Genomic DNA, 27,035 nt, shown 5'->3' on the forward strand with positions numbered 1-27,035 from the left:
AATGTGTATGCTGCAAATACACTGCCTGTATTGTTCAAACCCATTAATAGCACCAGTCCCCCTATATGGCGAGCAAACGGACAAACAGGACCAAAGAAATGCGTTTCTATCTGGCTGTCTAAAGAGATGAGATGACAAACCTGCTTCATTTGGTTACTTTGAGCCCTGTCATTATTAACATTTGCTGTCAAACACGAACAGGCTGTGGACAGGCTTTGAATGTATTATTTTCTTCAGCAGAAGCACAAGCGGCTTCTCAAACCATCGAGGCTTCATGCAAAGGGATCAGATGGACCCACCTGAATTTTCCAAGTAACAAATAACCCAGTCCTGCAGACATGCCATCTCCTGCCCGCGTGTGAGGGTGCACATGCACACACGTGGGCACATGCACAGAACCTGCATGCCAGCAACAGATTTTCACACCACAAGAAGCACGTTGAGAGGGATGTTCGGAAGCACTCAGCATTGGCCCAGGTTCTGCTCCCACTGACATCAATGGGAGTTTTACTGTTGACTTCACAGGGACAGTTAGGCCAGCGAAGAGTAACTTCTGGGATTTATTAAACGTGCCCCAGGGTGATGCCCATAGTTGCACCCCCAATTTGAAGTAGCATGAGGATCCAATTTCCCTCCAAGGAGCATCAACAGGGGTCGCTCTGCACCCCTGAGAAGCAGGATGGCAGGAAGTGGCCTCCACTACTTACACCAGGAATTGAGGTTTTATCAGCTGGCCAGGCCTGTTGCTTCTTTCTCCTGCCATGCACTTAGCCCTCTGCTGGGTTGGTGCGCCCCAGGTCAGTGTGACTTGGACTTATCACTCCATTGGGATTAATGGGGCACTTCCCTCTCTAAGGAGCTATTGTTTCAGGCTCTCCGCACACTCAGACAGATGTCACTGCAAGGGTGAGACACAGAACATTTTCAAGCATTTCTTGGCAGCCATTAGATCTAGAAAGTTTTATATTTAAAAAGTAAGCTTTGATCCTGACATAGTTCTCACTCCAGGCACTTGGGCCATCGGCATGAGCCAACAGTGCCTATCCCGGAGTTCTCAAACTGTTATACTGGTGATCTCTTTCACACAGCAAGTCTCTGAGTGCGAACCCCACCCCCTTATAAATTAAAAACACTTGTTTATATATCTAACACCATTATAAATGCTGGAGGCAAAGCGGGGTTTGGGGTGGAGGTTGATAGCTCGTGACCCATATAATAACCTCATGACCCCCTGAGGGGTCCCAATCCCCAGTTTGAAAACCCCAGCCTATCCCTTAATCTGACCAGAGTGTTTTTGAAAATCCTACTTGTTGAATATTCCATCCCCAAATAGCAGCATTTTTCTCGGGGGGGTGGGGGGGAAGGTGACAGCTTCCTCAGCCCCAGGAAGAGCTGGAATTTGCTATTTTTAGTCAATTAGCAATGGGAATTGGAGTCTTCTTAGAAGTTCTTCCCACTCACAAACCTTCATTAGCTTAGTTCTCTTTGCCCAAATTATCTCTGCACAATGCAAACACTCAAAAGCAAAGAAACCAACAGATAAAGTCACAGTTATGTCCAAGACAACATCGATGTCCAAGCACTAGCCCCAATACATCAATGGCTTCTCTAGCTCATTCCATTCCAGTTCAGCCGGGCCTTCCACACATGCACCAAAGAGCTGAACATCGCACCGCAATGCTCAACCTTACTGTACACAAAGCCAGTGATCTGCCCATTACTTTTAGGGTAAAGTACTGCCATGATGGGGTTACATTCAGATCGTTCTCTGACAATTGAAACAGCTTTGCTTAGGTTTTTTTTCTTTCTTTCTTTCTTTTTTTTTTTAATTCCAATCTCCTTTGTTTATCAAAATCACAGCCATTTCTAGAACTTGAATTTCAGGGGTTTTTTAAGGATGCATATTTTTTTCCTCTTAATCTCTTTTCAAAAAGGGGAGGGGAGAGAGAGAGAGGAAAAAAACCTGGTGTCTTTTTAGATGACCTGATTCTAAAGGGACTGTCTATCATCAAATCTAATGTTTAAGCAGCCAGCTGTTTTAAAAACCACGGATTTCTCACCGCACAGGTATCTCGTGACTCACGCAATTAGTGCTTTAATCCTTGCCCTTTTCAAAGATGCGTATGCAAACTGTTGACAGATTCTCTCTTGATCTAAAAATCTGGTTAATTCCAGGAAGTCTGGAGGGGTAGGAATGAAATGACAATTTCTCCCCAATTATTACTGATGCTTCTATCTTCTGGATCTCTGTCACTCTTACCAAGATCTTTAACCGGAACAATTTCTCTTTGCCTCTCTGGACTTGTTTCTCAGAGAGAATACCTTAATTTGTCATTCACCTGGCAATGAAACCCACTGATCAAGTACAGTAGTTCGTAGACAATTTTTTTTAAGCAAAATTTTATCTGTCTGTATTTCTTTGAAAGACTGGACGGCTGGTCCATTGAATGGGTCTGTTTGCAGTAGCTGAATCATCCAGTATACATTTGCATTTTGTGATCTATTAGGTATAAAATTGTCTATTCCCAGGATCTGCACATTTGTATCCACTAATTTATAAGCACTAAGGCCCAATCCAGCAAAGAGGCTTTTCAGATGCTTTACATGTAAGAGTTTGCTGGACTGGGGGTCTGACAACCCAGTATAAAACTCACAATATTGTATCCAACTACTAAAATGTTCGGTCTTTCCCACAGCCGATGCACATCGCTGAATTTGCAGCCTTAGACCTATAACCTTTGTTGGAGATTTATGAAAGGTGCCACACTGAAGCAACATCATGACTATTTGAAAATCATTCCCTACCATTGGCTTTAAGTATCACTTCAGGTTACTATCATGCAAAGAGATGTTTATTGTGCGTGTGGGTCTTTCAGTCAAGGACAGGGGAGAGAACATTTAAAAGAACAGGGAAATTGTAAAACCCCACCCCAAACACCATGGGGACTCAGAGGCAGCTGTAGCACCTGAAATGCTTCTTTTCTCCAACCAGCTAGATATCAAGCTGGCAGTGTTGCGTGATCAAAAAGTATAGTGCAGTGGGAATTGCTGTTCTGCTGTTTAAGGGACTTTGGAGACCTTCTCTCCTTCTAAGAAAGGTGATTTCTGTTCATATGGTCCCTTGGAAATGCTGCTGGTCTATGTTAATAATCCTGGGTGTTTCAGACGGTCAGTTTCCGCTGTGTATTAAATTTAACTCACTATCTGTGAATGACTCTCTATTATTTTAGAAAACTTCACAACAGAGAGGATAGATACATCTCAGCTAGGGCACTCAGTATTGGCCCAACTCTGTCCTAGTTTCTGTCATCTGTGTCTACAACTGATTGATCTGGCAATCATTTGCGGGTGCAAAACTTTCTTTTATTGAGAGGGGCATAATGAGATGTTGGGTTTAGGTTCCAAAGAGTGAGTGAAGCAGGGGGCTGCACTGAGGGGTTATGTTGTGCTACCTAATGTGGGGAACAGACATTTAGAATAGTGCCTTTGAGCAGAGGGACCTCAGAGCTATCTGAAGAGTTTTTTCAGGGATCATTGCATCCATCACAGAAACGCAATTACCTCGGCGTGGTACACAACTGAGGCCTTGTCTACACGGCAGCAGTAAATCGAAGTTATCTAAATCGAATTTATAAAACCGAATTTATAAATTCGAATTAGAGCGTCCAAACCACGAATCTCAAATCGAAGTTGTGCGTCCATGGCCCATGTCTTACTTCGATTTCAGGAGCAGTGCACTGTGGGTAGCTGTGACACAGCTATCCCATAGTTCCCACTTCCTGGTTTTCAGCCCAGTGCCTGCTGGGACCAAAAACATTGTCCCGGGTGCTGCTGGGTACAGCCTCACCCCCCCCTTTGTGAAAGCAGCAGCCAACCATTCCGCGCCGTTTTTCCTGGGTGAAGAGAGCAAACGCCATAGCACAGCAAGCATGGACCCTGCTGAGACCATGGACCCTGCTGAGACCATGGACCCTGATGAGACCAGTAATGCAATCGTGCAAGTTTTAAACAGCTCGCGCACTCTCGTGCTGTCTATGCTGAGCCATGACCTGAAAATTCAGGAGGAGAGGGGGAGGAGGAGGTGGAGGAGGAGGGACAGGAGGAGGACTTGGAGTTTGAGGAGGCAGCTGCGCACCGACAGGAGCGATGTTAATGATGGTGATGATGACGACATAGAGAGTGATCTCTCCCTAACCGCAGGACCCAGCATTTTGGAGCTACTGCTGGTAATGGGTCAGCTTCTGCCCATTGAACGCCGATTTTGGGCACGGGAAACAAGCACAGACTGGTGGGACCGCATAGTTTTGCAGGTGTGGGACGATTCCCAGTGGCTGCATAACTTTCGCATGCGTAAGAGCACTTTCTTTGAACTTTGTGACTTGCTTTCCCCTGCCCTGAAACGCCATAATACTAACATGAGAGCAGCTCTCACTGTGGAGAAGCGAGTGGCAATAGCCCTCTGGAAGCTTGCAACTCCAGACAGCTACCGGTCAGTCGCGAATCAATTTGGAGTGGGAAAATCTACCGTGGGGGCTGCTGTGATGCAAGTAGCCAAAGCAATCGTTAGGCTGCTGCTACGAAAGTTTGTGACTCTGGGAAACGTGCAGGTCATAGTGGATGGCTTTGCTGCAATGGGATTCCCTAACTGTGGAGGGGCCATAGATGGAACCCATATCCCTATCTTGGCCCCAGAGCACCAGGGCGCCGAGTACGTGAACCGCAAGGGGTACTTTTCCATGGTGCTGCAAGCACTGGTGGATCACAAGGGACGTTTCACCAGCATCCACGTGGGATGGCCAGGAAGGGTTCATGACGCGCGCGTCTTCAGAAACAGTACTCTCTTTAAACGACTGCATCAAGGAAATTACTTCCCAGACCAGAAAATAACAGTGGGCGATGTTGAGATGCCTGTCGTTATCCTGGGTGACCCAGCCTACCCCTTGATGCCGTGGCTCATGAAGCCATACACAGGCAGCCTGGACAGTGCTCAGGAGCTGTTCAACTACAGGCTGAGCAAGTGCAGGATGGTGGTAGAGTGTGCATTTGGGCGTTTAAAGGGGCGCTTTCGATCATTACTCACTCGCTCAGACCTCAGCCCAAAGAATGTCCCCGTAGCTATTGCTGCTTGCTGTGTGCTCCACAATCTCTGTGAGAGTAAGGGGGATACCTTTATGGCGGGGTGGGAGGCTGAGGCTAATCGCCTGGCCGCTGACTACGAGCAGCCAGACACCAGGGCGATTAGAAGAGCACACCAGGAGGCGGTGCGCATCAGAGAAGCCCTGAAAATGTGTTTTGTCGCGGGCCAGGGTATGGTGTGATTGCAGTGCTTCTTTGCCCTTGATGAACACTCCCGCCTCTATTGACTCCCTGTAAGCAACCCACCGTCCCCCTTTACTTACAGCTTGCTGCAGGACTTTCAAAATCAACCCCCCACCCTTTCATTACATGTGGCTGAAGGAAAGAAAGCCAGTATGTTTTAAAAATCATTTAATCTTTATTAAAACTCATTTGTTATTGCTTTAAAAACATGCGTTCATTTTTAAAGGATCATTCCCTGTAATAAAAGCACCCTCCCCCCTTTGGATGTATGTCTGATTAGAAAGGAACTATATTCAGAGGCACAGATTTATCTAGGTATCCCTGAAAGCTGTGCTTTGGGAGGAGGATCACAGGTAAGGAAAAGCCCATGAAATACATTTCAGCTTCATTACAGCCTTTTGGTTGGGCTCTCCATGGGGGTGGAGTGTGCTGGTGCAGGAAGCCTTCCCCCACGCGTTCTAACACGTCTGCGTGAGGGAGATATGGAACCTGGGGAGCTTGGAGGGTGATTAAACATGGACTGCAGTGGCACTCTGTAACCCCGCTGCTGTTCCTGAACAATCAACATGCGTCTGAGGATATCAGTGTGATCACGCAGCAGCTCCAGCGTTCCATCACGCCAGCGCCTATCTTCCTCCCTGCTCCTCTGATCTTCCTGCCTGTCTTCCTTGCGCCACCTCTCTTCTACCTGCCGGTCTTCCTCTCGCCACCTCTCATCTCGAGCGTCTCTCCTGTCCTCCCGGTCACTGGCATCTTTCTTGTATTTTGCTATCAGTTCCTTCAAATCACTATGATGAGCTGTGTTACTGTGGCTGACTTCCATGACTTCGGAAAACATTTCGTCTCTCGTTCTCTTTTTCCTCTGTCTCTTGGGTAGCCTGGCAGATGGGGTAGTGAGTAAAGAACACTGCACAGCTGTATGGTGGAGGTAAGAGAGAGAAGTATGTAAAAAGATACATTTCTTAGAACAATGATTCCACTCACTCACACAGCACAAAACTATGCACCTTACGCAGGACATGTGATTTCACTCCAAGGTCACATTTTTCATCTTTTAATACTGGGAGACTCTGTCCCTGGGCTCAGAGCACAGTACAGATGCAGCTTGCTGGTACTGCCATTATAAATTTGCTTCCAAGCAGCCATGGTAAGTCTTTATGTTTGTCTCACCCCTCCCTGCTAAAGCATCATCGTAGCACAACTCCCCTCCACCCAGCTACATGGAGTGGCATTACAGTAGCATAATGGCCATGTTTGCTCTCCTAATTACAAATAAATTACTTATTTCAACCAGGTCACAATGAACGATAGAACTCTGGTGAGAGTTACAGCAGAAGAGGCAGAGCGAATGTTTCATGCCTGTGATCAGAGTCCTGGCGCTTATGCATCTATGCTTTGTGAAGCAATGATTCCAAATTACGTCATGCATGCCTGGAGGGGCAAAGCATCTTTCATTGGAGGACCGGCTAAGGCAGCATTGCCCCGAAATTTACTGAAAAGGCTCTTTGATTTCCTGCAATATCAATTCATGGAGATTTCTTGGGAGGATTTTCATTGCATCCCCAGACATGTTAAGGAACTTTTCATGTAACTGTAATGGCTAAAAAGAAATGACAACGCATGCTTAAAAATTGATAATTAAAAAACGCTAGTTTTTAAATATGACTGATCTAAACATTTACTCACCGCTGGTCCCTTCCATGGCTTCACTTTCTGTGATAGTGGCTTGATTAGCCTGTTGCAAGGTTAAATCTTGGGTCAGAAACAACTCCTGGCTGCTGTTGGTAATTGAGAGCTGTGTGCTATCAGCAATGTCTCCCTCATGTACCTCTTCCTGATCTTCCCCCTCTGCAGAATCCTCAGCCACAGTTGAAACTGAAATCAGGTCATCTGAATCCACGATTAAGGATGGGCGACTGGTAGCCAAGCCCCCAAAAATTGCATGTAGCTCTGCATAGAACCTGCATGTTTTAGGAGCAACTCCAGAGATCCCAAAGCTCTTCTGTGGTCCATGCTGGAGCTCTTTTTCTATTCTCAGGAGACTGCATTTTTAAAGGTGCAGCGTGATTAACTGCTGCTCAGAGCCCCACGGTGGACAAACAGGAAACTGATTCAAACCTCCACGGGTCTTTTCCTGTTTACCTGGCCAGTGCATAGGAGTTTTGAGTGCTGTCCAGAGTGGTCAGTGGTGATCTGTGGGATAGCTCCTGGAGCCCATTAACTTCGATTTCCGTCCACACTGCACTAAATTCGAATTAGTAAATTCGATTTTAGGGTTACTCCTGTGGTTTAGTAGGAGTACTAAAATCGATTTAAATAGCCCTTTAATTCGAATTAGAGGGCTGCGTCATGTGGATGGGTGCTCCATAAATTCGAATTAAAGCCGTTTAATTCGAATTTAAGGCCTCGTGTAGACATGGCCTGAGTCTAGAAAGGAGAATAAAGAGTAACTTCTCCAGTGAGGGCTACAGAGGGAGGTCAGGGAGGCAGAATGTAGTTATCGGGATTGGAATCAGAGCAACACTAACTGCTACTAGTGGGAGGTTGGGATATCATGAGACCTCTAATGACCATATGTAGCCAGAGCATCTCCAATAAGATGGTGTCCCTTCATACTATACTGGGGCAGTGGAGAGAGAGAAAAGCCCCACATATTGAGGCACCCACACCGCTTGCTCTGTGACTGGGTTTCCTTCCCACAGTCTGGTTCTGACTGAGTCCAGTCCTGCCTAGGGCTATGAAGTGGACATGACTCAAACACTGTTCATGGACTGCAGGAGTGAACACCACTGTTAAGAGTGCCTGCTGCTAGTCCCCAGAGCTGTTATTCCGCATGGCAATACAAAGCAACTTGGCTTCCATCCACAACAGGTGAGATAGTCAAAGTGTGTGCATGCATCCAGGACAAAATATGTCACAGTGCCACAGCTCAACCAGAGACTACGATGGGGATCATGGGAATTCACAGAGGGCCTGGCAGGGATACATTAAAGCCCTCCCCAGCCCAAATGAACAACTACCTCGACACTCTACTGAGAAGTATGAGGGGATTTCTTTAGGCCATCCCCTGGGCAGCTTCCACCTAATTTCCTAATAAGCAGGGATATAAGAACCTATGGGGACAGACTAGCAGAGAAGAAGCAGGTGGACTCAAGAGAAGAAGTAGGAGGTGTCTTTCTTGTGACACCTGGGATCTATGAAGGCTGAAGCAGCCACCCCTTATACTGTATGCCTGGATGAAGCGAGCCCTGGTGTGTTTTTCTCTGGACTGTGACTGAAGCAAAACTTGGTGTCCTAATGAGAGAAGATACAGCTGAAATAAGCTCTCTCTCTCTGGGAGCAGGCTGGTGGTTGCCACTTTTAAACAACACCATGCCTTGTCCATAGACTAATTCCCCACCCAGACATGCACCTTCTTTGGCCCAGTCTCCCAGCCGTCCTGTCACAGAGTCTCCATCACCAATAACATTTCCCTCAACACACAATAGACCGCCACCAGCCCCATCACTGGGATCTCGCCAAGCTACCAAACAAACAGGGGTACCTAACTTGTTTAGCATACCAATGACTAGTAACCACCTGTGAATACTGAGACCGCAGTGGCCACCGACCTATACAAATGCACCTCTCTCTGCCTCAGCCTCATTATTTTCCTATTTACCTATTAAGTATTGTCTACATCCTAGTTTGGGTGCTCTCTGGGACAGGGCCTGTCTTGGTGTAGTTTCTTTGTGTAGTATGTAGCACAATGTGGCCCAAACCTTTTTTTGCATCCTGTAGGCACTACCAGTAATTAGCGAAACAATCCAACATGTTTTCTCCCAAAATACATTTTATTAAGCTCGCCCAAGTGGGTATGATGCAAGTGAGTCCTTCCATTTAAGTACACTGTTTATCATGCCAAACGGCTGGTCACATGGGTCAAAGAAGGCATTTTTAAGCATCAGTTCCGCATAGGCCAACCCCTGTTGGAGTGAGAAGTATCAAAGTCAAAGAGGAACCAATGGCATCTAAGGACAGGTCAGAGCCTGAAAGTTGAATTTTCAAAGTACTATCATTCCAATGGAGAGAATCCGGGCACTGCGGAGGGCTCCCCTCCCCAACCAATTTTATCAAGAGTAGGCAAGATTCCAAGCACTTGCCATGTATGTTGTATTACAGGCTAGCTAATTTTCACAGTGGCTAAAATTTTGGCAAGCCATCTGTCTAGCCTAGGAGCACTCCTGTTTATTAAAAACATGTCAACTACCAGTTGTAATTGGGAAACATCTTTACAGTCACAAACAAGGCTCCTCAAATTCTCTAAAAAGAAAGACCACCATAGGAACCCAGACCACCAGGGTTTTCTGAAGTGAACCTTCTCTGCCAGGCCAGGGTGAAAATACACAGGCCAAACTGTGCCTAGCATTATCCTGGAGAATAGCCAGGCACAGTAGTCAGCATCATCTGAGTATAGCAAAGGGATCCTCTGGACTAGGACTCTAGAAAGATGAGATATTGGTACCATTAAGCATAGTGACTGATCCTGAATTCCTTGCTCAGGCCAAGTCCCTCTGCAGCCCTATGCTTCAATGGGGTTTTTCCCAAAGTAAGCAGTACAGGACTGCGGCCAGAGAATGAGGCAAATGCATGAGATACATCTCTCATTGACAGGCAAGGTAGATGTGTCCATTTACACTAGGGCCACATTTGGTCCCAGATTCATAGATTCATAGACTCTAGGACTGGAAGGGACCTCGAGAGGTCATCGAGTCCAGTCCCCTGCCCTCATGGCAGGACCAAATACTGTCTATATTTAATTACTATGTATAGAGGGCTGGGCAGGGGACGGACATTTTTCATTTTCTTTAACAATGCATCTCATTGCTTTTGTAGGAAAGTCTAAATCTAAATTTTTTTCCCTCCAGTTCTATTTGTCTTATGGATGACCCTAAAGCAACTATACATCTGGTTTTTTCCCCCAAGGACAATCCTGATTTTTCATATGATATCAAGGGAACTTCTCACAGGAGACCAGAGATATCCCAGGTTTTCATTTAAGTCAATGAAAACATGGTTTGTTTGTTTTTTGACATAATTATAAAATATTTGCTCAGAGTCAAATTTACTCTGTGTTTCCCAACAGAATGAGGGCTTGGTGTGATGAACAGAGTTTGGAGTGAAGAGAAAATGAGTGCAGAGACTAACCACAGCCTTCTTTTGCTCAGAGAAAACTCAACATTTGCTCAGTATTTCATGACAAATTCATGCCATGAAGTCACTGTGAAAACTCCTCCTGCGCTCCATGAACGATGTACCGGTTAAGTGAGACGCTGGCAATAGCAGTACCAATGCACTTTTCTTTTTATGTGCACTTTTGTGAGACTACTTCATGACACTAAAAAAGTCACCACAAAAGTGTCCCCAATTTTTATTTTGAAATTCTGGTTGGCTTAGGTAGACCCAGTCTGTGAAGTTGGATTCCAGAATCAAATTCACACACAGTTTGGGAGTAACTGAATTACGTGGTTTGTATCAGTTCATTTAAAAGATAGGGTCCAGATGGAAAGTTCTGAACTTCCCCGAAGCTGAAGAGTGTCTATAATTCTGGTTTGGTTCCCTTATTGTTACATCCATATATTGATTATATTCAAATACAAAGAATACCACACTGAAATTAAGGTTATATTTTAAGCAAGAAATGTAAATTCATTTAAATTCAAAGAAACATTGCAGTTATTGCACACACATATCTACAGGCAGGTTTGATATCGTACCCTCTAGAGCATATATATTCTTTTAATAATGTAAATCAGGTTACAGTTAAAGGCCAGACCATTTGCTGAGTGACTTACGTTGTTCTGATATTTTCATTAAAGTAATATTAAAAAGAGATTCACTGGTTCATTGAGTTCAAGGCAAGAAGGGACTTATCTAATCTGACCTCTGTACAGCACAAGCCACAGATTTCCCCAGTAATTCCTGCTTCCAAACCTGCAACTTATGGGTGAGCTAGAGCATAACTTTTAGAAAAGACATCCAATTTTTAATGTAAAGACCAAGTGACAAGGAATCCAGTACACCCCTTAGAGAGTTGTTCCAATGGTTAATTACCCCCACTGTTAGAAATGTATGTCCTAGTTCCCATCTGCATTTCACTGATTTCAACTTCCAGCCAGTGGCTCCTGCACCCTTGCCAGAGGCTAGATTAAAGAGCCCTCTCCAATGAGAAATCTTCTCCCCTCTGTAGATACTTCTAGACCACAATCAAGCCACTTCTCAACATTTCTCTTGGATAAACTAAATAGGTTGAGCTCCTTTAGCCTCATTGCAAGGCATGTTTTACAATCTTTCCTGCAGCCAAACCTCAGTTCAGTGAGCAGTGCCTTGCATCACAGTATATTCATCATTGAGCAGCATAGGCTGAGAGTTACCACACCTTAGTAATAGCAGGCTGTGGAAATAAATGTGTACACTACTCCCAGGCTTGAAAATGGAAAGCCGAGGCCTGCCTACTCTTCCTTGACCGTCTGACCAGAGGGTTAGCGGAGCAGGAGGCAGGCTGGTATGAGCCTCAGCCGTCATGCTGTGGCTTCATTTTTATCACTGTTGCATAAGGACCCAGAAGATAATCTTAGGCATTTTCCAGGATTTTACACGTGCCCAGCTCTGAAGCTGCACTAGCTTACACCTGGCGCAGCGGGGGAAGTTTGTGAAGGGCCAATTAATAAAAATGTAAACACCCAATGCCAAAATCCAATCAAACTCCAACAAAAGGTATGGGGAAAACTTGGCACACCTGAAGAGAGGCTATTCCTCCTCCTGCTCAGCCTTGAAAGCACTTATGCCTGTGTATAGCCCTGTCTCATGTAAGAAAAGAGATGCAGGATTAGGCCCTTTGTTTGCTGTCACTCAAGAAACAGTAGCTACATTCAAGTTGAACAAAAGCCTATTCCAGCATAGTGGGGCCCCAAAAGCCAACTGCCTGAGAACAGGCTCTGTTATTTCCACTGAAGTCAACTGTATTTAGTATTCATATTACTTATGGCGATGACAGGAAGTAACTCAGACTGAAATGTTCCTTGGAAAAAAAAATCTATGAGAATAAACCTGCAAAGACCCAGGAAGTAAGCAGAGGACAGCATAACCGTCGCAATGTGGGAGAGCCCCTCTGGCTAGAGGCAGAGTGGTTGGTGGGATTAGAACATACTAAGGAACACAGGCACAAGGCAGCAGATACTTGGCTGATGAGGACTGAAGCCCAGAGACAGAGTACAAAGGAGCTGGAGACAGAGTACAAAGGAGCTGCTTGACAGTTGTGTGGGTGGAAGGTGGTACAAGCAACCCTTCTCCGTGGATACTGGAGAACTCCTTCCTTCCCAGCAGCTGAACCAGATTTGTTGCAGGTTGAAGAAAATAACTAATTTGTAAAAAGTCCCTCTGGTTTGTTGTGCTAGTTTCTTTTCCCCTCAAGGAACATCCACACTGCAGCTTCCCAGCTTGGGTAGACGCTAAAACTGGCCACATACCTAGGGGCAGCACAGGAGAGAGCTCGGGTTTGCTGGCTGGATACATGTTCAGGCACTGGGACCATACTGAGGTGGCTGGGCCCAAGCTGCCTCCCGGGCTATTCCCAGCTACGCTGCTATTTTTACTGTTCGCTCAAGCAGAGCTAGCGCGTCTGTCTGCCCGAGCTGAGAAGCACACTCCCAGCTGCAGTGTAGACAAATCCGAAGTGACGCTGGGATTCACTCTGAATTATTCCGACCCACTGCATAATGCAAAAATGAAGACATTGTAAAAGCAAATACATACAGCAACTTACTATTCAGAGCTGGAAGCGTCTTTTAAAATCGATACCTGCTGCCCTTTACTGAAAGGCTATCGGCAGTATCCACCTGAATTGTTACCCTAGACACTAAAAACTTTACTTGTCACAATAATAATACAGAGTAGGGAGAGAAAATTCAAGTGCCATTATGCGTTTGATGAACCACAAAGACCCTTGAGAACGTTCATATTAATGAGAACATATTATGTATTCAGAGCAGAGGCACTGTAGTGTTTAGAGTATAATGTACCCTTAAATGGACACTGTCAGCTGAACAATCACACTGTGTCCGAGAAAAGCTACCTGCAATTATTATTTTTATCACCTAATGTGAGAGCTGAAAGAGATTAGTGGGGAAGCAGCTCGCTCATTTCAGTTTGTCTCCTCTGAGAACTGGGCGGCATGCACTGCATGAGCTGTTCGAAAGCACAAAGGACCGCTGGGTGCATGGCTCCCTCTGGAAATCAATGGGAGTTCAGAGGCACCTGTCATTAGTGCCTCTGAAAATCCCCCGCACCGTGGGTGCAGTCAGTGTCATTGCTTCCCCTTGGAGTTGTGATTTCAAACGGGGGACAATGCATTTGGCAAAGCACAGTAATTGGCCTACAGACCCAAGAGGGTGACCCGCAGGAGCTCCCCCTGCTCCAACACAGAAGGGGGATCGGCTGCATCCTCAGCACTATATCCCCTTCTTTCAGATGCCACCAAGCATCCAGGGTCCACCCAACAGCAGTGCAAAGAGTGGGTATGGGCCTGGAGTGGTCACACCAGCCACCCTCTAACCAGCTACCCTCCAGAGATTACCCCAGTCCACTTCCCTCCTAGACCCCACTTCCCCCAGCACTCAAGGGGTCCCAGCAACAGCTGCAGCCAGAGGAAATCCTCAGCTACGGACCTGTGCTCCAAGCAACCAGAGCTCAGTGTGGACCAGAGCTGGTGCAGAGAAACAGGGATGCAGAGCACACGAGCTGGTGACGGGCAGGCAGGCCCCACACTAAGGGCTGCAGGAATCCTGGGCCAGGATGAGCTGGCCATTGCAGATAGTGTGCAGCCTGTGCCAACAGCCAAGAGACCCCCTTCCATGAACACGAGGGCTCTGTGGGACACCAAGGGGGTGTTCACAACTGCGGTAACTAAACACTCATAATTACATCATGACTCGCACATCCTGCCATTGCTTCCCAGTCTCCCCCCAAACACCCCCCACACCCCACTGAGCCTGCATTTCTGTAACTACGATGCCAGTTTGTGGGTCTGCAGAGTCGGTCTCTCTCTTTTCCCCATTAACTCTCCACCATCAACCTGTGCCTGCCGTCAGTCCGGTTACTCTACAACGGGGTCTAAAAATTACCTGCTTGGGCCAGACAATGAAAGCTGGCTTTGATATCACTTTAGAGACACCTCCCCTCCATTTATTTCTGAGGCTTTTCTATCAGTTCTGTTGAGGTCGCTATAGTGCCCCAGTAGGCAACAGAGAACTGCGTTAAGTGTCTTCAGGGACTGGATGCAGTGGGAGAGGGAGACATTTTAGAAACACGGGACAGCAGCCACTGCAGAGCCCAGCCTCCTACAGCAGTGAAGTTTGGCTACCCCAGTCACCGGGCCCCCAGAGGTTCAAGGGCCCAGTCGTGAGAACACGTCTTCAAAGATCAGGCCTCTCCCACATTCCCCTTTGAAAATTGCCCTGGTTTTCCCAGCCGCCTAAACCAGCTCTTGAGCCCTTTGAAGCCAATGTCTCAATTGGTTCTATTCTCAACTGGTCCAAGATACAAACTGCTCGGTTTACAGCACCTCCAAAGGGGGTTCAGTGAAAGCCACAACCAATCATTCTCTAGGGAGTCGAAACCGGACAAACCAGCTCCTCCAAGCTTGCTCACACAAACCTTTCACGCTCAAGCCCTTGATGAGCATGCACACAGCTCCCACGGCTGCTGACGGGAGTCGTGGGCGCAGATCAAGGGCAGTGCGTTTCCTGATGAAGAGGGAGTCAAAGGTGGCACCTCTGAGCAGACAAGCTGCCAGGAAAGATGCGAGGAGAGGGAGAGAAGCCGGATTAAGCTATTTTCCTCTTCATTTGTTTTCCCACCGACTCTAATTAAACTGGATTTAGCTCATGAGCCAGGAGAGATTTATTTATTTATTTTGAAGTGCCTCCTTGCTGCCAGACTTCCTCCCAATTCCCCTAGCTCCGATTCAGAGAGAACACCTTGACCCAATATATGCAGAGCATCAACCATTTCCTTCTATGGAGATGCAAGCAATGTGCTAATAAGCCACTCAAGCCAGCCGACAGAAAACGCTTTAAATGTCAAGAGGATTGTTTTGGAGTTATCTTCTTACTCTGAACGTGGCACAGTCAGCGGGGTAGCTCCTGGGTGGGTATAAAAGTGGAGCAGGGTCCATTGGAGACAATAGAGCTGCCACCACTTACATCCACTGAAGATACGGCCCACTCTTTTGCTTGCTTGAAACTTATCTATTTTAATGATATTTATCAGATATGTAAAGGTGGCTTTTTGTTGCCACCTACATGGAAAGCATCATACACCATGTTCCACGTGCCCATTTGCCTGTCATATTTTGCCAGATTTTGTCACCATTCCAAATATCTTTGCCTTTCCTTCCAGTCACAAGATGCTTCAATATGAGGGAGACACCAGGCGAGAGAATCTCTTTTCTTGGACCAAGTTCTGCTGGTGAAAGAGACAAGCTTCACAGTTCTGGACCCCCTTGTCTCTCTCATATCCTGGGACCAAGACAGCTACACCGCCATCACCGCAAACTCTACGATATGAAATTTACCAACGGACTAATCCTGCATTACTGACTCAGGTAACTAGCACTCAGTAACACTCCAATAGAACTCCTCTTGTGCATAACGGCTGCAGTATTTGTCTGTAAAAATATTACTTCAGTGACGCTTCAGCCTGATCGAAAACCCACTGACATTGAGAGGAGCTTCTCCATTGGCATCAGTGCACTTTGGACCCACCCCCAAAATTCATTTAATCGTAGTTATTTAATGTTTTCCTACAAATCGGTGAACATTTCTATACGTTGATTCTGCATCCTGGATCAAGCTGGTGGCAGCACAAAACTAGTGCAGCGGAGTGAAAAACCAAGCCAACATGTTCCTCTCCATAAAAATCCAAACCCCTTTGCATGGTTCACCCATGTCAAATGCTGCAGCCTGTGACCTACTGCACACAGCAGCAGCCTCTAGGACCGCCAAGAAAAGAATCAGTTTGAAAAGCCATTTCTATTCATTTGTGTTGGTTAATGGGCAGGTTGATGGGCCAGATTTATTTCCCTCTCTCCACATTCTCTAAGTGCATTAGTTTACATGCAGAAAATGAAATCATCTCCCAGCATTAATGAAATCTCAGTGATAAAACATGCAGGGAGAAGAGGGAACAGCCTTCAAGGGAATCTAAGTAGGTTGAGTTAAGAGTTAAAGTTTTGAAGGATTGGCTGCTCAGTAAATGGTCCTGGAGTTAGCGGTTGTAGAGCGCATCAGCTGCTTAGAAATGCATAGCGCTGCAGCAGGACATAATACCTTTCCTGTTCTTGGGTGAGACTGCTTTGGTTTCTGTCACACAATATCCAGAATTGTACAGGGTTAAACCATATGATACAATAACAGCATTCAAAGATATCCATGATGCGGAGCACTGATTCAGAAAACCAGCCGTACCATTTGGGGGTTGGGTAATTAAGAGGCTGGGTTTTGAATATAAGAGCTAATGATCAGCTATTTTCCTGAACCTAATTAGTTTTCCTAACAGGGAAAATACATTAGTGTTGGGGTTCCCACCTCCCTTGGGGGTTGTTTTTCCTCCTTCCAGCCTCACTTGTTTCACTAGCTTCAGCCAGAATATTAGTTAAAAGCAGGGTCAGCTATGACACACAGCCATCAATACTGCTAAAGCCAACAGTCATTAATCTCCTTCTCTGGTTCACTGCTAGCATGCAGCTAAAAAACAAAAGCAGCAATGTAGCTGACAAAAGTTCTTTCTTGACAAGACATGATCACCAGTTTATGTTGAATGGCTGGCTGTATTTTCTATAGAGGATACTTCATCAGACCCCAAATCAAGTTGTCATATGGAATGGTAGGCTCAGTTCTTATTTTTAGATCCATCGATTGATTTTAAATGTGCATCTTTGTAAAACATAAAAATATTTTAAAATTAAGCCTGTTGGATAAAGCTTTTAGCAGGCATTAAAAAACAAACAGAGCGGGAGCAATCGTTCTAGTGTTTAGTGTCAGGAACGCTCACTCTTCCACATTAGTCATGGCAGCAACCGAAAGGATCATCCTTCACTTACCCGGGTGCTTTTTGAGAGGGGACACTTCCCTGTGCGTATTTAGTCCTGCGAGATACTGGTGTCAAGCTGGCCATCGCACAGCTTTGGCCCATCTCAACAACACTCCTCTCGCCGATGCTCCGAGCACTATGCCTATTCTTTTCAATCTCTCTCTCTTTTCTTCGGGGTTCATTTACAAACATTTGGAGGACGATTACTACTGTTCCCAGGTCTGTCAGTGGGGTTTTCAGCTCTGAATTATAGACGCTGTTATAAACTAGTCTGTGTGCGTGCAGAGACGGACACACATTACATACACGTTTCTCTTTATATGAAGATACCTGTCTTTACATACACGAACTTGCACTCACCTTCAGCAGTATTTTGACACCTACGAATTAATGGACTTTTATGATTACTAAGGGCTGGGTCTTTCCTGTTCATGGGGAAAGAGCACGGAAGTAACAAACATATAAAAAGAGAAAACATGTGCAAGACATAGGCAGGTAAGGAAACACGGAGTAGCACACAGCTGGAGGGATGACCGCTAACTACGGCAAGGAAGAGCAGCCTATGGAATACACCTTGCATAGCAGAGCCAGGCCTGCTTCTGGGAAAGCAGACTGAGTTGCATTTACGTAAGCTGTGGCTGTGAACCTCTTCGAATTTGCAAATGTACCTCCCTCCCACCCACACATGCTGCTTTCAGACAGCCACCGTAGGCCTGGTAAAGCCATTGCTGCATTTAGATCATATATATCTCACCAAAACATTTATAGCTGCTCATCTCAAAGTTACTTGGGCAAATTGTTACAGAGTTGGAAATTTTGTCTCTAGTATAATAGGCAGTGATTTTCTGTGACTCCTTCCATTCTTCCTCCAGGCCACACCCCCGACCTCTGATATTATAATTTTGGCAGTTCATCCAGCTTGTGCCATTTCCCTGCTGTAATGCAGTTTGGTGTAATATCATGCAGAAGGGTGTGGATCGCAGTCAGACTTTTCAGGGGAGATTTGTAGCAATTTGCTGCACTCTTCTTCATTCTGCAGCATGCAACGCATGGGAGTACATGACTCTAAGACATAATGGTTCGGAGTGCCTGGAACAATACAAACCATTTACAACAGATCCAAAAGGCTGTCAAATTCGGCATCCTTGGCCTAAAGAGCTTGTAAAATTGACATAAGAATTTTGTTCTCCCATCTTTACTACATCCTTCATCTTTACGGAACACAGTTTATTCAAGTTATCTAATAACAACACTTCGTGCCCCTATTAAGCCTTCTCACCAAGATGGTTTCATACTGCACTGCAACTCTTCTGTAGAACAGTAACAGTAACGTTCTGAGTACTTACTTTTTATGCATTAGTAACCATGCATGGCATCAAGAGATAAGTAATTTAAAAAGGGGAAAGTGCATGCAGCACTTGAGTTTTTCAAAGATTTATTTTGCAGAAAACAAGCTAGTTAAAATTAAGGAGGTGAAATAAATAAGAGAAAAGCTCCATTTTTTTCAGGCCTTTTGGATCTTTGTATTACATTAGTTCAGAGAATAGGGGACTAGGCTGGGAGTCAGGTAGGTGGGAGCAGGGCTGGCTTTCGGAAATGCGGGGCCCAATTCGAACAGTTTCGACGGGGCCCTGGCAGGGAAGACAAAAAAAAATACGTAAAAAAACACATGGGGCTTGTACTCATCGGGTGGTGCCCCGAGTCTTTGGTGGCACTTTGGCGGTGGGTCCTTCACTCGCTCCAGATCTTCGGCGGCGCTGAAGGACCCACCGCTGAAGTGCCGCCGAAGACCCAAAACAAGTGAAGGACCCACCCCTGAAGTACTGCCGAAGACCCGGAGCGCCGCCAGGTGAGTAAAAATTAAAACGGCGCCTCTAGCCAGGGAAGGGATTCTCACTGGGCACGGGGCCCTCTTAGGCGCGGGGCCCGATTCGGGGGAATTGGTGGAATTGGCCTAAAGCTGGCCCTGGGTGGGATGTCTGTTCCTAGCTGTGCGTTGACCTGCTGCATGACCTTGGGCAAGTCACTCCACCTCGTCGAGCCCGTGTTCCTATCTGTGACGTTATTGATATAAACTGGGACCATATAGAACATGGGTTGCAACCAAAGTCCTGTAGCTGCACCAAATCCTATGTAAAGGGGGTCATATAAGGTGTCTAAGACCAGGTTACGGGTTACTGGTTATGATTATGCTTGTTCCTCGTATAGTCTGTATCTTTTTGTAGTTGAAGTTAATGAATATGGCTGTATACTGTCGTATTTCAAACTTGTGCTTGTGTTACTGGGAAAGGTCCCAGACAAGTTGGTGTCAGCTCTGCTTAGCCTGCTTAATGGCATTAAGGACCATTAGCTACACAACTGACCCATCAAGAGAAGGCAGTTACGCCCTGTGACTCAGCGGAATGTGCAGGGACTGCCCATGTGACGGCAAGACTCCATTTGCTATAACTTTCCACAGTAGGAACAAAGAGTTCTTACACCTGGAAAGCCTATATAAGGCGAGGCCTCATCTCATTTTGTCTTCAATCCTGCTTCTTACCTCTGGAGGGACTTATGCTACAAACTGAAGCTCTACACAAGGGACTGATGACCCATCCCAGCCGGGATGTACTCCAGAGACTTGATCTGAACTGCAGTTTACTCCATCACTGCTACAAGCCTGAACTAAGAACTTTGCCATTACTGTATGGAATTGATTCAGTTTAACCAATTCTAGCTCTCATCTCTACCTTTTTCCTTTTATGAATAAACCTTTAGATTTTAGATTCTAAAGGATTGGCAATAGCGTGATTTGTGAGTAAGATCTGATGTGTATATTGACCTGGGTCTGGGGCTTGGTCCTTTGAGATCGAGAGAACCTCTTTCTTTTACTGGGTTGTTGGTTTTCATAACCATTCATCCCCAGGACGAGCGGCACTGGTGGTGATACTGAGAGACTGGAGTGTCTAAGGAAATTGCTTGTGTGACTTGTGGTTGGCCAGTGAGGTGAAACCGAAGTCATTTTTGTCTGGCTGGTTTGGTTTGCCTTAGAGGTGGAAAAACCCCAGCCTAGGGCTGTGGCTGCCCTGTTTGAGCAATTGGTCCTGATTTGGCACTCTCAGCTGGGTCCCGCCAGAACCACATCGTCACACTATCCACCCAAAGAGCTTGTACACATGGCATTAAACGGGACTAGCAAACAGGTACCTTCTAGTTCACATCAGAAGGGTCCACATGGGGCAGTTACAGCACAACACTTCAGTACGTGCTCCAACTCGCATCTGCATAGTCCGCACTGCCGTTAGTCGGTCTTCCAGGCTCACCTGGAATATTATTAATAATTTTATCAGAACTAGTGGGTAGAGCACTGGGCTGGGACTCAGGAGCCCTGGGCTGTATTCTTGGCTCTGGCACACAGCTGCTGGGTAACTGTGGATAAATCACTCCACATCTCTGTGCCTCCAGTTCCCCATCAGTAAAATGGGAACACTGAGCCCGACCTCCTTTGAAAAGCTCCTGTTGAAAAGCACTACGTAAGAGCTAGGTATTATGATTACTAAGAATACTTTGAAGTAATGTTAGTTTAAAACAAATGTATATCCACATTTATCTTAAGAAAGTGAACTACATTCTTCTGGGACCTTGGAACCTATGTTAACATGGACCAGTGGTTTGCATTTTAAAATCCGAAGGGCCAGACACCACTGTTACCAGTCAGCAGCACTCCAATGAAGTCCAGTGGCATTTAGACCTGTTGAGGAATTGGCCCAAAGACAAGCAATATTAAAAAATGAGAAGGGAAAAGATAGTAAAATTTCTTTGCCTACTACTGCAGTCAGGTCCATCTTTTGGCATTAATTATTGTCATTATTTATCTATGAGTTTCATTAAGTGGGAGGCTGTACACAAAAGAGGATGTAGTACCTGCCCCAAGGAGATTACAATTTGGCATGATCCTGTTGTCATAGAAATCAGTGGGAAGATTCACATTAAACTGCAATGGGTGCAGAACGGGCTCCCACATTTTCAGGATTCTTGGTGCAATATTGCCACTAGTTTTCCAGTCAAAAAAAGAAGAAAAAAAAACTATGGACAAAACGATTTCAGGCACAATTTTCAAAGGCACCTATATTTCCAAAAGTGATTTAGGCACTAAGTTACCTAAGTGTGCCTATGTCACTTTTGAAAATGGGACCGAGGCAATTTGGAACATTTTACCTTTCCTCAAAATGATTCCGGAAATATAAAGTGGGGTTTTCCAGCAGCTCCCAGTGGAGCTAACAGGAGCTTTATTATGACTGCTTAACTTCAATGGGATTCTGAGCCCTTTGGAAAGTTACTGTTCCATAATGTGGTAACAGATGTGAGACCTGGACTTCAAAGGACTGTCTTGAACAATGTGCCAGACACAAACGGACTCTTGGAACAAAACACGTTCCATGGTTTTCCTGGGGAATATCTATGGGGAGGCAAATGTAAATTTCCCAGGCTCCAGTTATCCAAAACCCAGCCTTTTGAAGCTACACCCTGAGGAGTGAGCTATTGTCTGCTGATCAACTGCTACATGAGGACAAGATCAAAGACCTAAGCTGCATAAGGGAAAGACTGAACTATTCATGATTGTTCTGGTTCTGAATGTGAAACTGTTAGGAATTGTAACCATAGGGGAAAAATCAGTTCTGGGTTTTGATGGACTGACACCTACCAGAGCCTGAGGTTGGAGTTGGGGTGATCTCTGGAGAGCTTTTTTTAGGATGCACACAGGTTCTTTTATTGTTTTACTAAGTTTTCCCTGTAATGCTGTCACCTTAAGAATAAATGTGCTTGCTTGTAAAGGGCTGGGTTGTAACTTAGAACTGTAGGCCATTACGCTGTTCATAGCCTCTGGAGAGAAAACAAAAGTGCAGATGCTGGCCTGTTTAGGCAGTCTGGCTTGCTGGGAATATCACAGCATAAGCAGGGAACCGTGCAGCTGGAAAACCCCAGGCAGGACAGAGAGAGTCATGGGTCTCTGCCCAAGAGAGGTGATGGCTGAGGAGCTGGAAGCCTAGACTGGTGCCCTCGAGGAAGAAATACATGTGCCATTGCCCTGAACCGATATTTAAAAAAAAAAAAAAGCGAGGAGCTTGCCAACTGAAAAACAAGACCGAGTTTAATGTAAAATTTTAAAAAATCATATGTTCACGTACAACTCAAAAACCACCTTGTCTCCCAACATCACGAATATCTGCAGGTCCCTAGTCCACCACAGAGACCAAGTATAATGTGCATTACAGAATGACAATACATCCCACTTAACTCTTATTTATAAAGAAGTCTTAACCCAGATGTACAATCCTTTTCTCAGTAACAATTTCAGCAGAATTGCTAGCAACCAACTAAGGGCACGATTTCCTTCATAGATGCCCACGCACAACATATAAGCCTTAACAAACACTCTCCTATGCAATGCAGAAATTTATGTTCCAAGAAATCCAACAGCGTGTGTCCCTGTGCTTGACAGGCGACAGGATGCATTGGTGGCACACAGAGTGTAATGCTTCGAGTCAGTAATGCAGACGTTAAGGAAAATCCTCAAGACAGTTCCTAATATTTTGAATTACATCAGATTTCAAAAAACCTCCAGCCACAAGTTTGCTTGCAGGGGGGTAATGGACACGAATGGCCCATTGCAGTCATATGTGCGCGCACATGTGCTAAAAGAAGCGTGTACTAGAAAAACGACAAAGATTCCTTAACATGTACTACCACAATACTCCTGTGAGAATGGGAGGCATGAGAGCCATGACACACACCACGCTACGCTGTTTAGGTAATGTCGAGCAGTAACTAGAAACACCGGGGCAAGTGAGAGACAGAGGAACGCATTTAGCCCTAAGCAAGCAAGTCAACTTATACTGTAGTTAACAGGATTGCATCTACTTAGCCCAGTAATTCATGTGACCCAGAGCTCCCACATCCCCAGGCCACCCCTTGGCTATCAATGAAGTAACACGGGATCCCAGAGGTGTGCACTGTGCTAGCGCTCCACCAGCCCCACAATGTTACCCTGCTCTTCAGACTTTCTGGTTTGTTGTGATGTCACAGCTTTATCATAGATTATGGCTGCCTATCATATTTACCATGTTCTCCTGTGAAAGTGCTGCATCTACCATACAGCATGTGCTTCTCTCTACTTGGAGGAGTTTTGCATAGCCTACCTTTTGGTACCATTTTTAATGACTATCCGATGAGCTAAATAAAGGACTGATTAACATTCTGGACAATGCCTTTGAAGGCATTAAGGCTGCATGAGAAGGAAAATCAGCACAGATTGGGGCCCTGTAATTTCCAGATGCACGAAATCATTGTGGACAAACTACTTGCATTCATCTAATCTGCTCCTCCCGGCTGCAGTGCCCATGTTCAAATTCCCATCCATTTGCACCAATAAAAACCGTGCAAAGCCAGCTCTCAAATCAAGGGTTCTCCACCACCCAGAGCAATGCATTATGTTTTTAACAGGCATGTGCCAGTGCAAGCAAGAGAAATAAAGACTGATCTTAGATGAGATGATTCACAAGCCACTGTAAAGAAACGTAACACAGCTAATGAGAAGAAACGTTCCTACAGTAAAATGTGTCCTGTAAATTGATCTCTATGGTGGCTACTCTAGGCTGGGATATGTTACAGATCCCGGTATTCCTGGTTGTCTGTTTTACCACCCTTCATGATTTCTATGGCAGCCACTGTCCAACATGCACCAATTTGCTTCCCTCTCTATGTCTAACTGGGATATTTGTCTTCTCTGAATCTGCGCTACGCCAACAGGCTGGGGTCAGCATTCCTGACACCAGGATGCTGTTGCCAGGGCAGGCATCTGAATGAGAGAAATTCATGAGGAAATGCAAAATAAATATATCTAAAAATCCTCTTCAGGGAGCGGGGGAGGGGGCGGGAGCCGGGACCGAAGTGCCGGCTCCTGGCTGAAGGGAGGAGCTGGCTCCCCCCCCCCCACACACACACCCCTTGCAGAGGGGCTCCCAGGACCCCTGGAAGAGCCTGGGCTGGACTTGGCCATGAATTGGGAGCCCCGCAGACCTTGGATCCCCGGGTGGCTGCGGACGCGTGGCTCGTTCGCAGGGAAAGCTTATTTTGAGGTTCCCCGTCCCTCCCCACGCCTCGCTTGGGGGCTTGCTCCACGTGTGCTCGGGCACCGGGGGCCCGGGGTGGGAGACCCACTCCGGCCTCGCTACAGCCCCGTTCCTGCGCCCCAGGATGATCCCAGAACGGGGAGGGTCCCAGCCGGCGGAGCACCGCGGCTGTGTGGCGCCCACGGAGAATGGACCCGCGGGTGGGGGGGAATCGCTCGCTTCCCGCTCCGGAGCGGGGACTCCGCTTTCCGTTCACACGGCGGCTCATCGCCGCCGCGCGGCGCAGAACCCGGACAAATGGGTTTACGGTGGGTGATCAATGGGTCTCTTAGCTCGCAGCCCAAGCCGCCCGCTCCCTGCTCTGCCGCACACGGCCCAGGTGGAAAGTGAGGGCTCACGGGTCCCTGGACCGACACCCCAGACGCGCTGCTTGAATCCGCCTCCGTCCAGCCCCATTCCCCCCAACTTGCGGTCTCTGTCCGTCTCTTCTGATGTCAGTGCTCATGGCAAACTCCCTTCACTTCCCGAGCCCGGTCTCTCCGGAGAAGCGGGGGAGGGAGGAGATGAGCCGGGGGGAAGGATGGGAGGGTGCATGCCGATGGCGGGAGGCGGGGGTGATCAGGAGGCAGGAATCCTAAGGGTCGCACACAGCAAGTTTGATCCGGCGCTCCAGGTCGGACCCGTGCCCCAGCTAACAGCCGCGGACCGAGGGGGCTCCAGTCTTGCAATGCACAACGACACCCGAGCAGTGCCCCCCGCCCCAGCAGCCCGGCCCCATTCTGTACGGGGGGGACACAAACCCCCGCCTTCGCGGCCCGGGGGGGGTCAGTCCCACCTCTCTCTTCCCCACGGCGGAGAGCCCCCTCCCAAGGTCAGGCTGGGCTCGGCGGGGGCGGACTCACCGTACACCCCTTGGCCGGAGATCCCCTCCAGCAGCACCGTCAGCAGCCACACCAGCCCGTACACTAAATCCATCTTCGCGTCCGCATCCACATATCCAGCCCCGGGCGGAAAGGAAGCGCGGGACCTGCCGGCGGCCAGTGCCCAGCCCAGGATGCTCCAAGCAGGTGGGGAGTTGCCCTCCCTTGCGGCAGAGGCTGGGCGATCCGGGGGGTCCGCTCCTCTGCCCCCCGCCGCCCTCCAGCCCGCGGGGTCCCCCCTCCTCGGGGTCTCTCGCCTTCACCAAGTCACTCGCCAGGCTCCGCGCAGCAGCAGGATCGAGCCGCCTCCGGGGCCACCCCAGCCGGCTCCCCGCTCCCGTCAGATGCCATCGCAGCGCGGCTGCCGGGGCATGGTGCGCGGGGCCCCGGGCGCTCGCCCTCCGGAGACGCAGCAGAACCCACCCCGGCCGAGGGCAGCAGCCCGCGGGGAGCGATGCGCGGCTGCCCTGCGGCCCCCAGCCCGGGCCCCTCCCCAGGCAGCGGATCCGAGGGGCGAGCGGCGGAATTCAGCAGCAGCAGCAGCAGCAGCAGCCGCCTGGGGCGATGCAGCGTCCGGCGGCGGCCGGGCTCGGCGCGTGTGTGAGCGGCGAGGGGCAGCCGGGGCGAGCGGGGCGGTCACGTTGCGCTCTGCGTGCGGGGAGCCGGGGCTGGGGAGCCGCAGCCCGGCGACGTCAAAGCCTGCGTGGCTCGGCCGCCTCCTCCGCCTCCTCCTTCCCGCGCCGGCGCCGAGCTGCGGGGCACGGAGGCGGGGGCTGCCGCCCTCCGCCGAGCGCCCCGGGGGCGAGGGTCGGGGCGGCCTCGAGGTGTGGCGGAGGGCGGAGCAGAGCCGGGGAGTGGGAGGAGATGGCGGGGACCTGCTGCCCCTGCCCCGGCGCCAAGGGGCCAGGGGGGCTGGAGGTAGGGGGGCTGCAGCAGCCCCTGGCCCGCAGGGGTTTCCAGCAGATCCAGGGGTCACAGCTGGGAACCAGCTGGCGCTCAGCTCCGCCACTGGACAAACCGTCCCACGCCCCTGCAAGGGGATGCTGCTTTTTTCTCCTGGGGCTTCTCCGTCTCCACCGGGAGCGCCTCAGCCAGGGTTAGGGTTAACCCTAACCCTGACTCCTTTTACACCTTGTTTTCATGAAGAGCCTGCTCTTTCCTCAGGACACTTTGCCTTCCTGGCCTGACTTTCTTCCCCTCCTGGAGGAGGGTTTTCTCCCTTCCCAGCATCTCCCCCTGGGGCTAACCTCACAGGGGACCTGGGGCTGCTGAAAATGAGCATCAGCCACTGAGCTGGCTTGCCTTCTGGGCGTAGTGATGTACTGAGATGGATCAGCAGTCCAGCCAAACAGGTATTTTCCTCCCCCGGTGTTTCCTCTCTCGGAAAGTCACTGGGAATTAGGAAGCAGCAGCCATCTACCACTTCCCTTGTGTAGCCAGCCTAGCAGCATGGGGTCCCATTCATGGTTGGCCCTTCCCAACTACCCCAGTAAACATGATTAACAACAGCACTGTCTGTACACAACACACAGTCAATCTGTGGAACTCCTTTCCA

At 47.8% G+C, this 27,035-nt stretch overlaps 1 protein-coding gene across 2 annotated transcripts in view; it reads right to left on the bottom strand.

The window, feature by feature from the left end:
• The window catches only part of MDGA2 (MAM domain containing glycosylphosphatidylinositol anchor 2), a 691,110-nt gene extending 665,267 nt beyond the window's left edge, over positions 1-25,843 (bottom strand). For both annotated transcript variants that reach the window (XM_075065736.1, XM_075065735.1), the window contains exon 1: positions 25,463-25,843. In XM_075065736.1, the coding sequence (XP_074921837.1) occupies positions 25,463-25,535 (73 nt within the window). In that variant the 5' untranslated portion in view covers positions 25,536-25,843. The remainder of the gene's footprint in view (positions 1-25,462) is intronic.
• Positions 25,844-27,035: the final 1,192 nt, after the last annotated feature.

The sequence above is a fragment of the Chelonoidis abingdonii genome, chromosome 4 (assembly GCF_003597395.2).
Source record: "Chelonoidis abingdonii isolate Lonesome George chromosome 4, CheloAbing_2.0, whole genome shotgun sequence".
NCBI lineage: Eukaryota > Metazoa > Chordata > Testudines > Testudinidae > Chelonoidis > Chelonoidis abingdonii.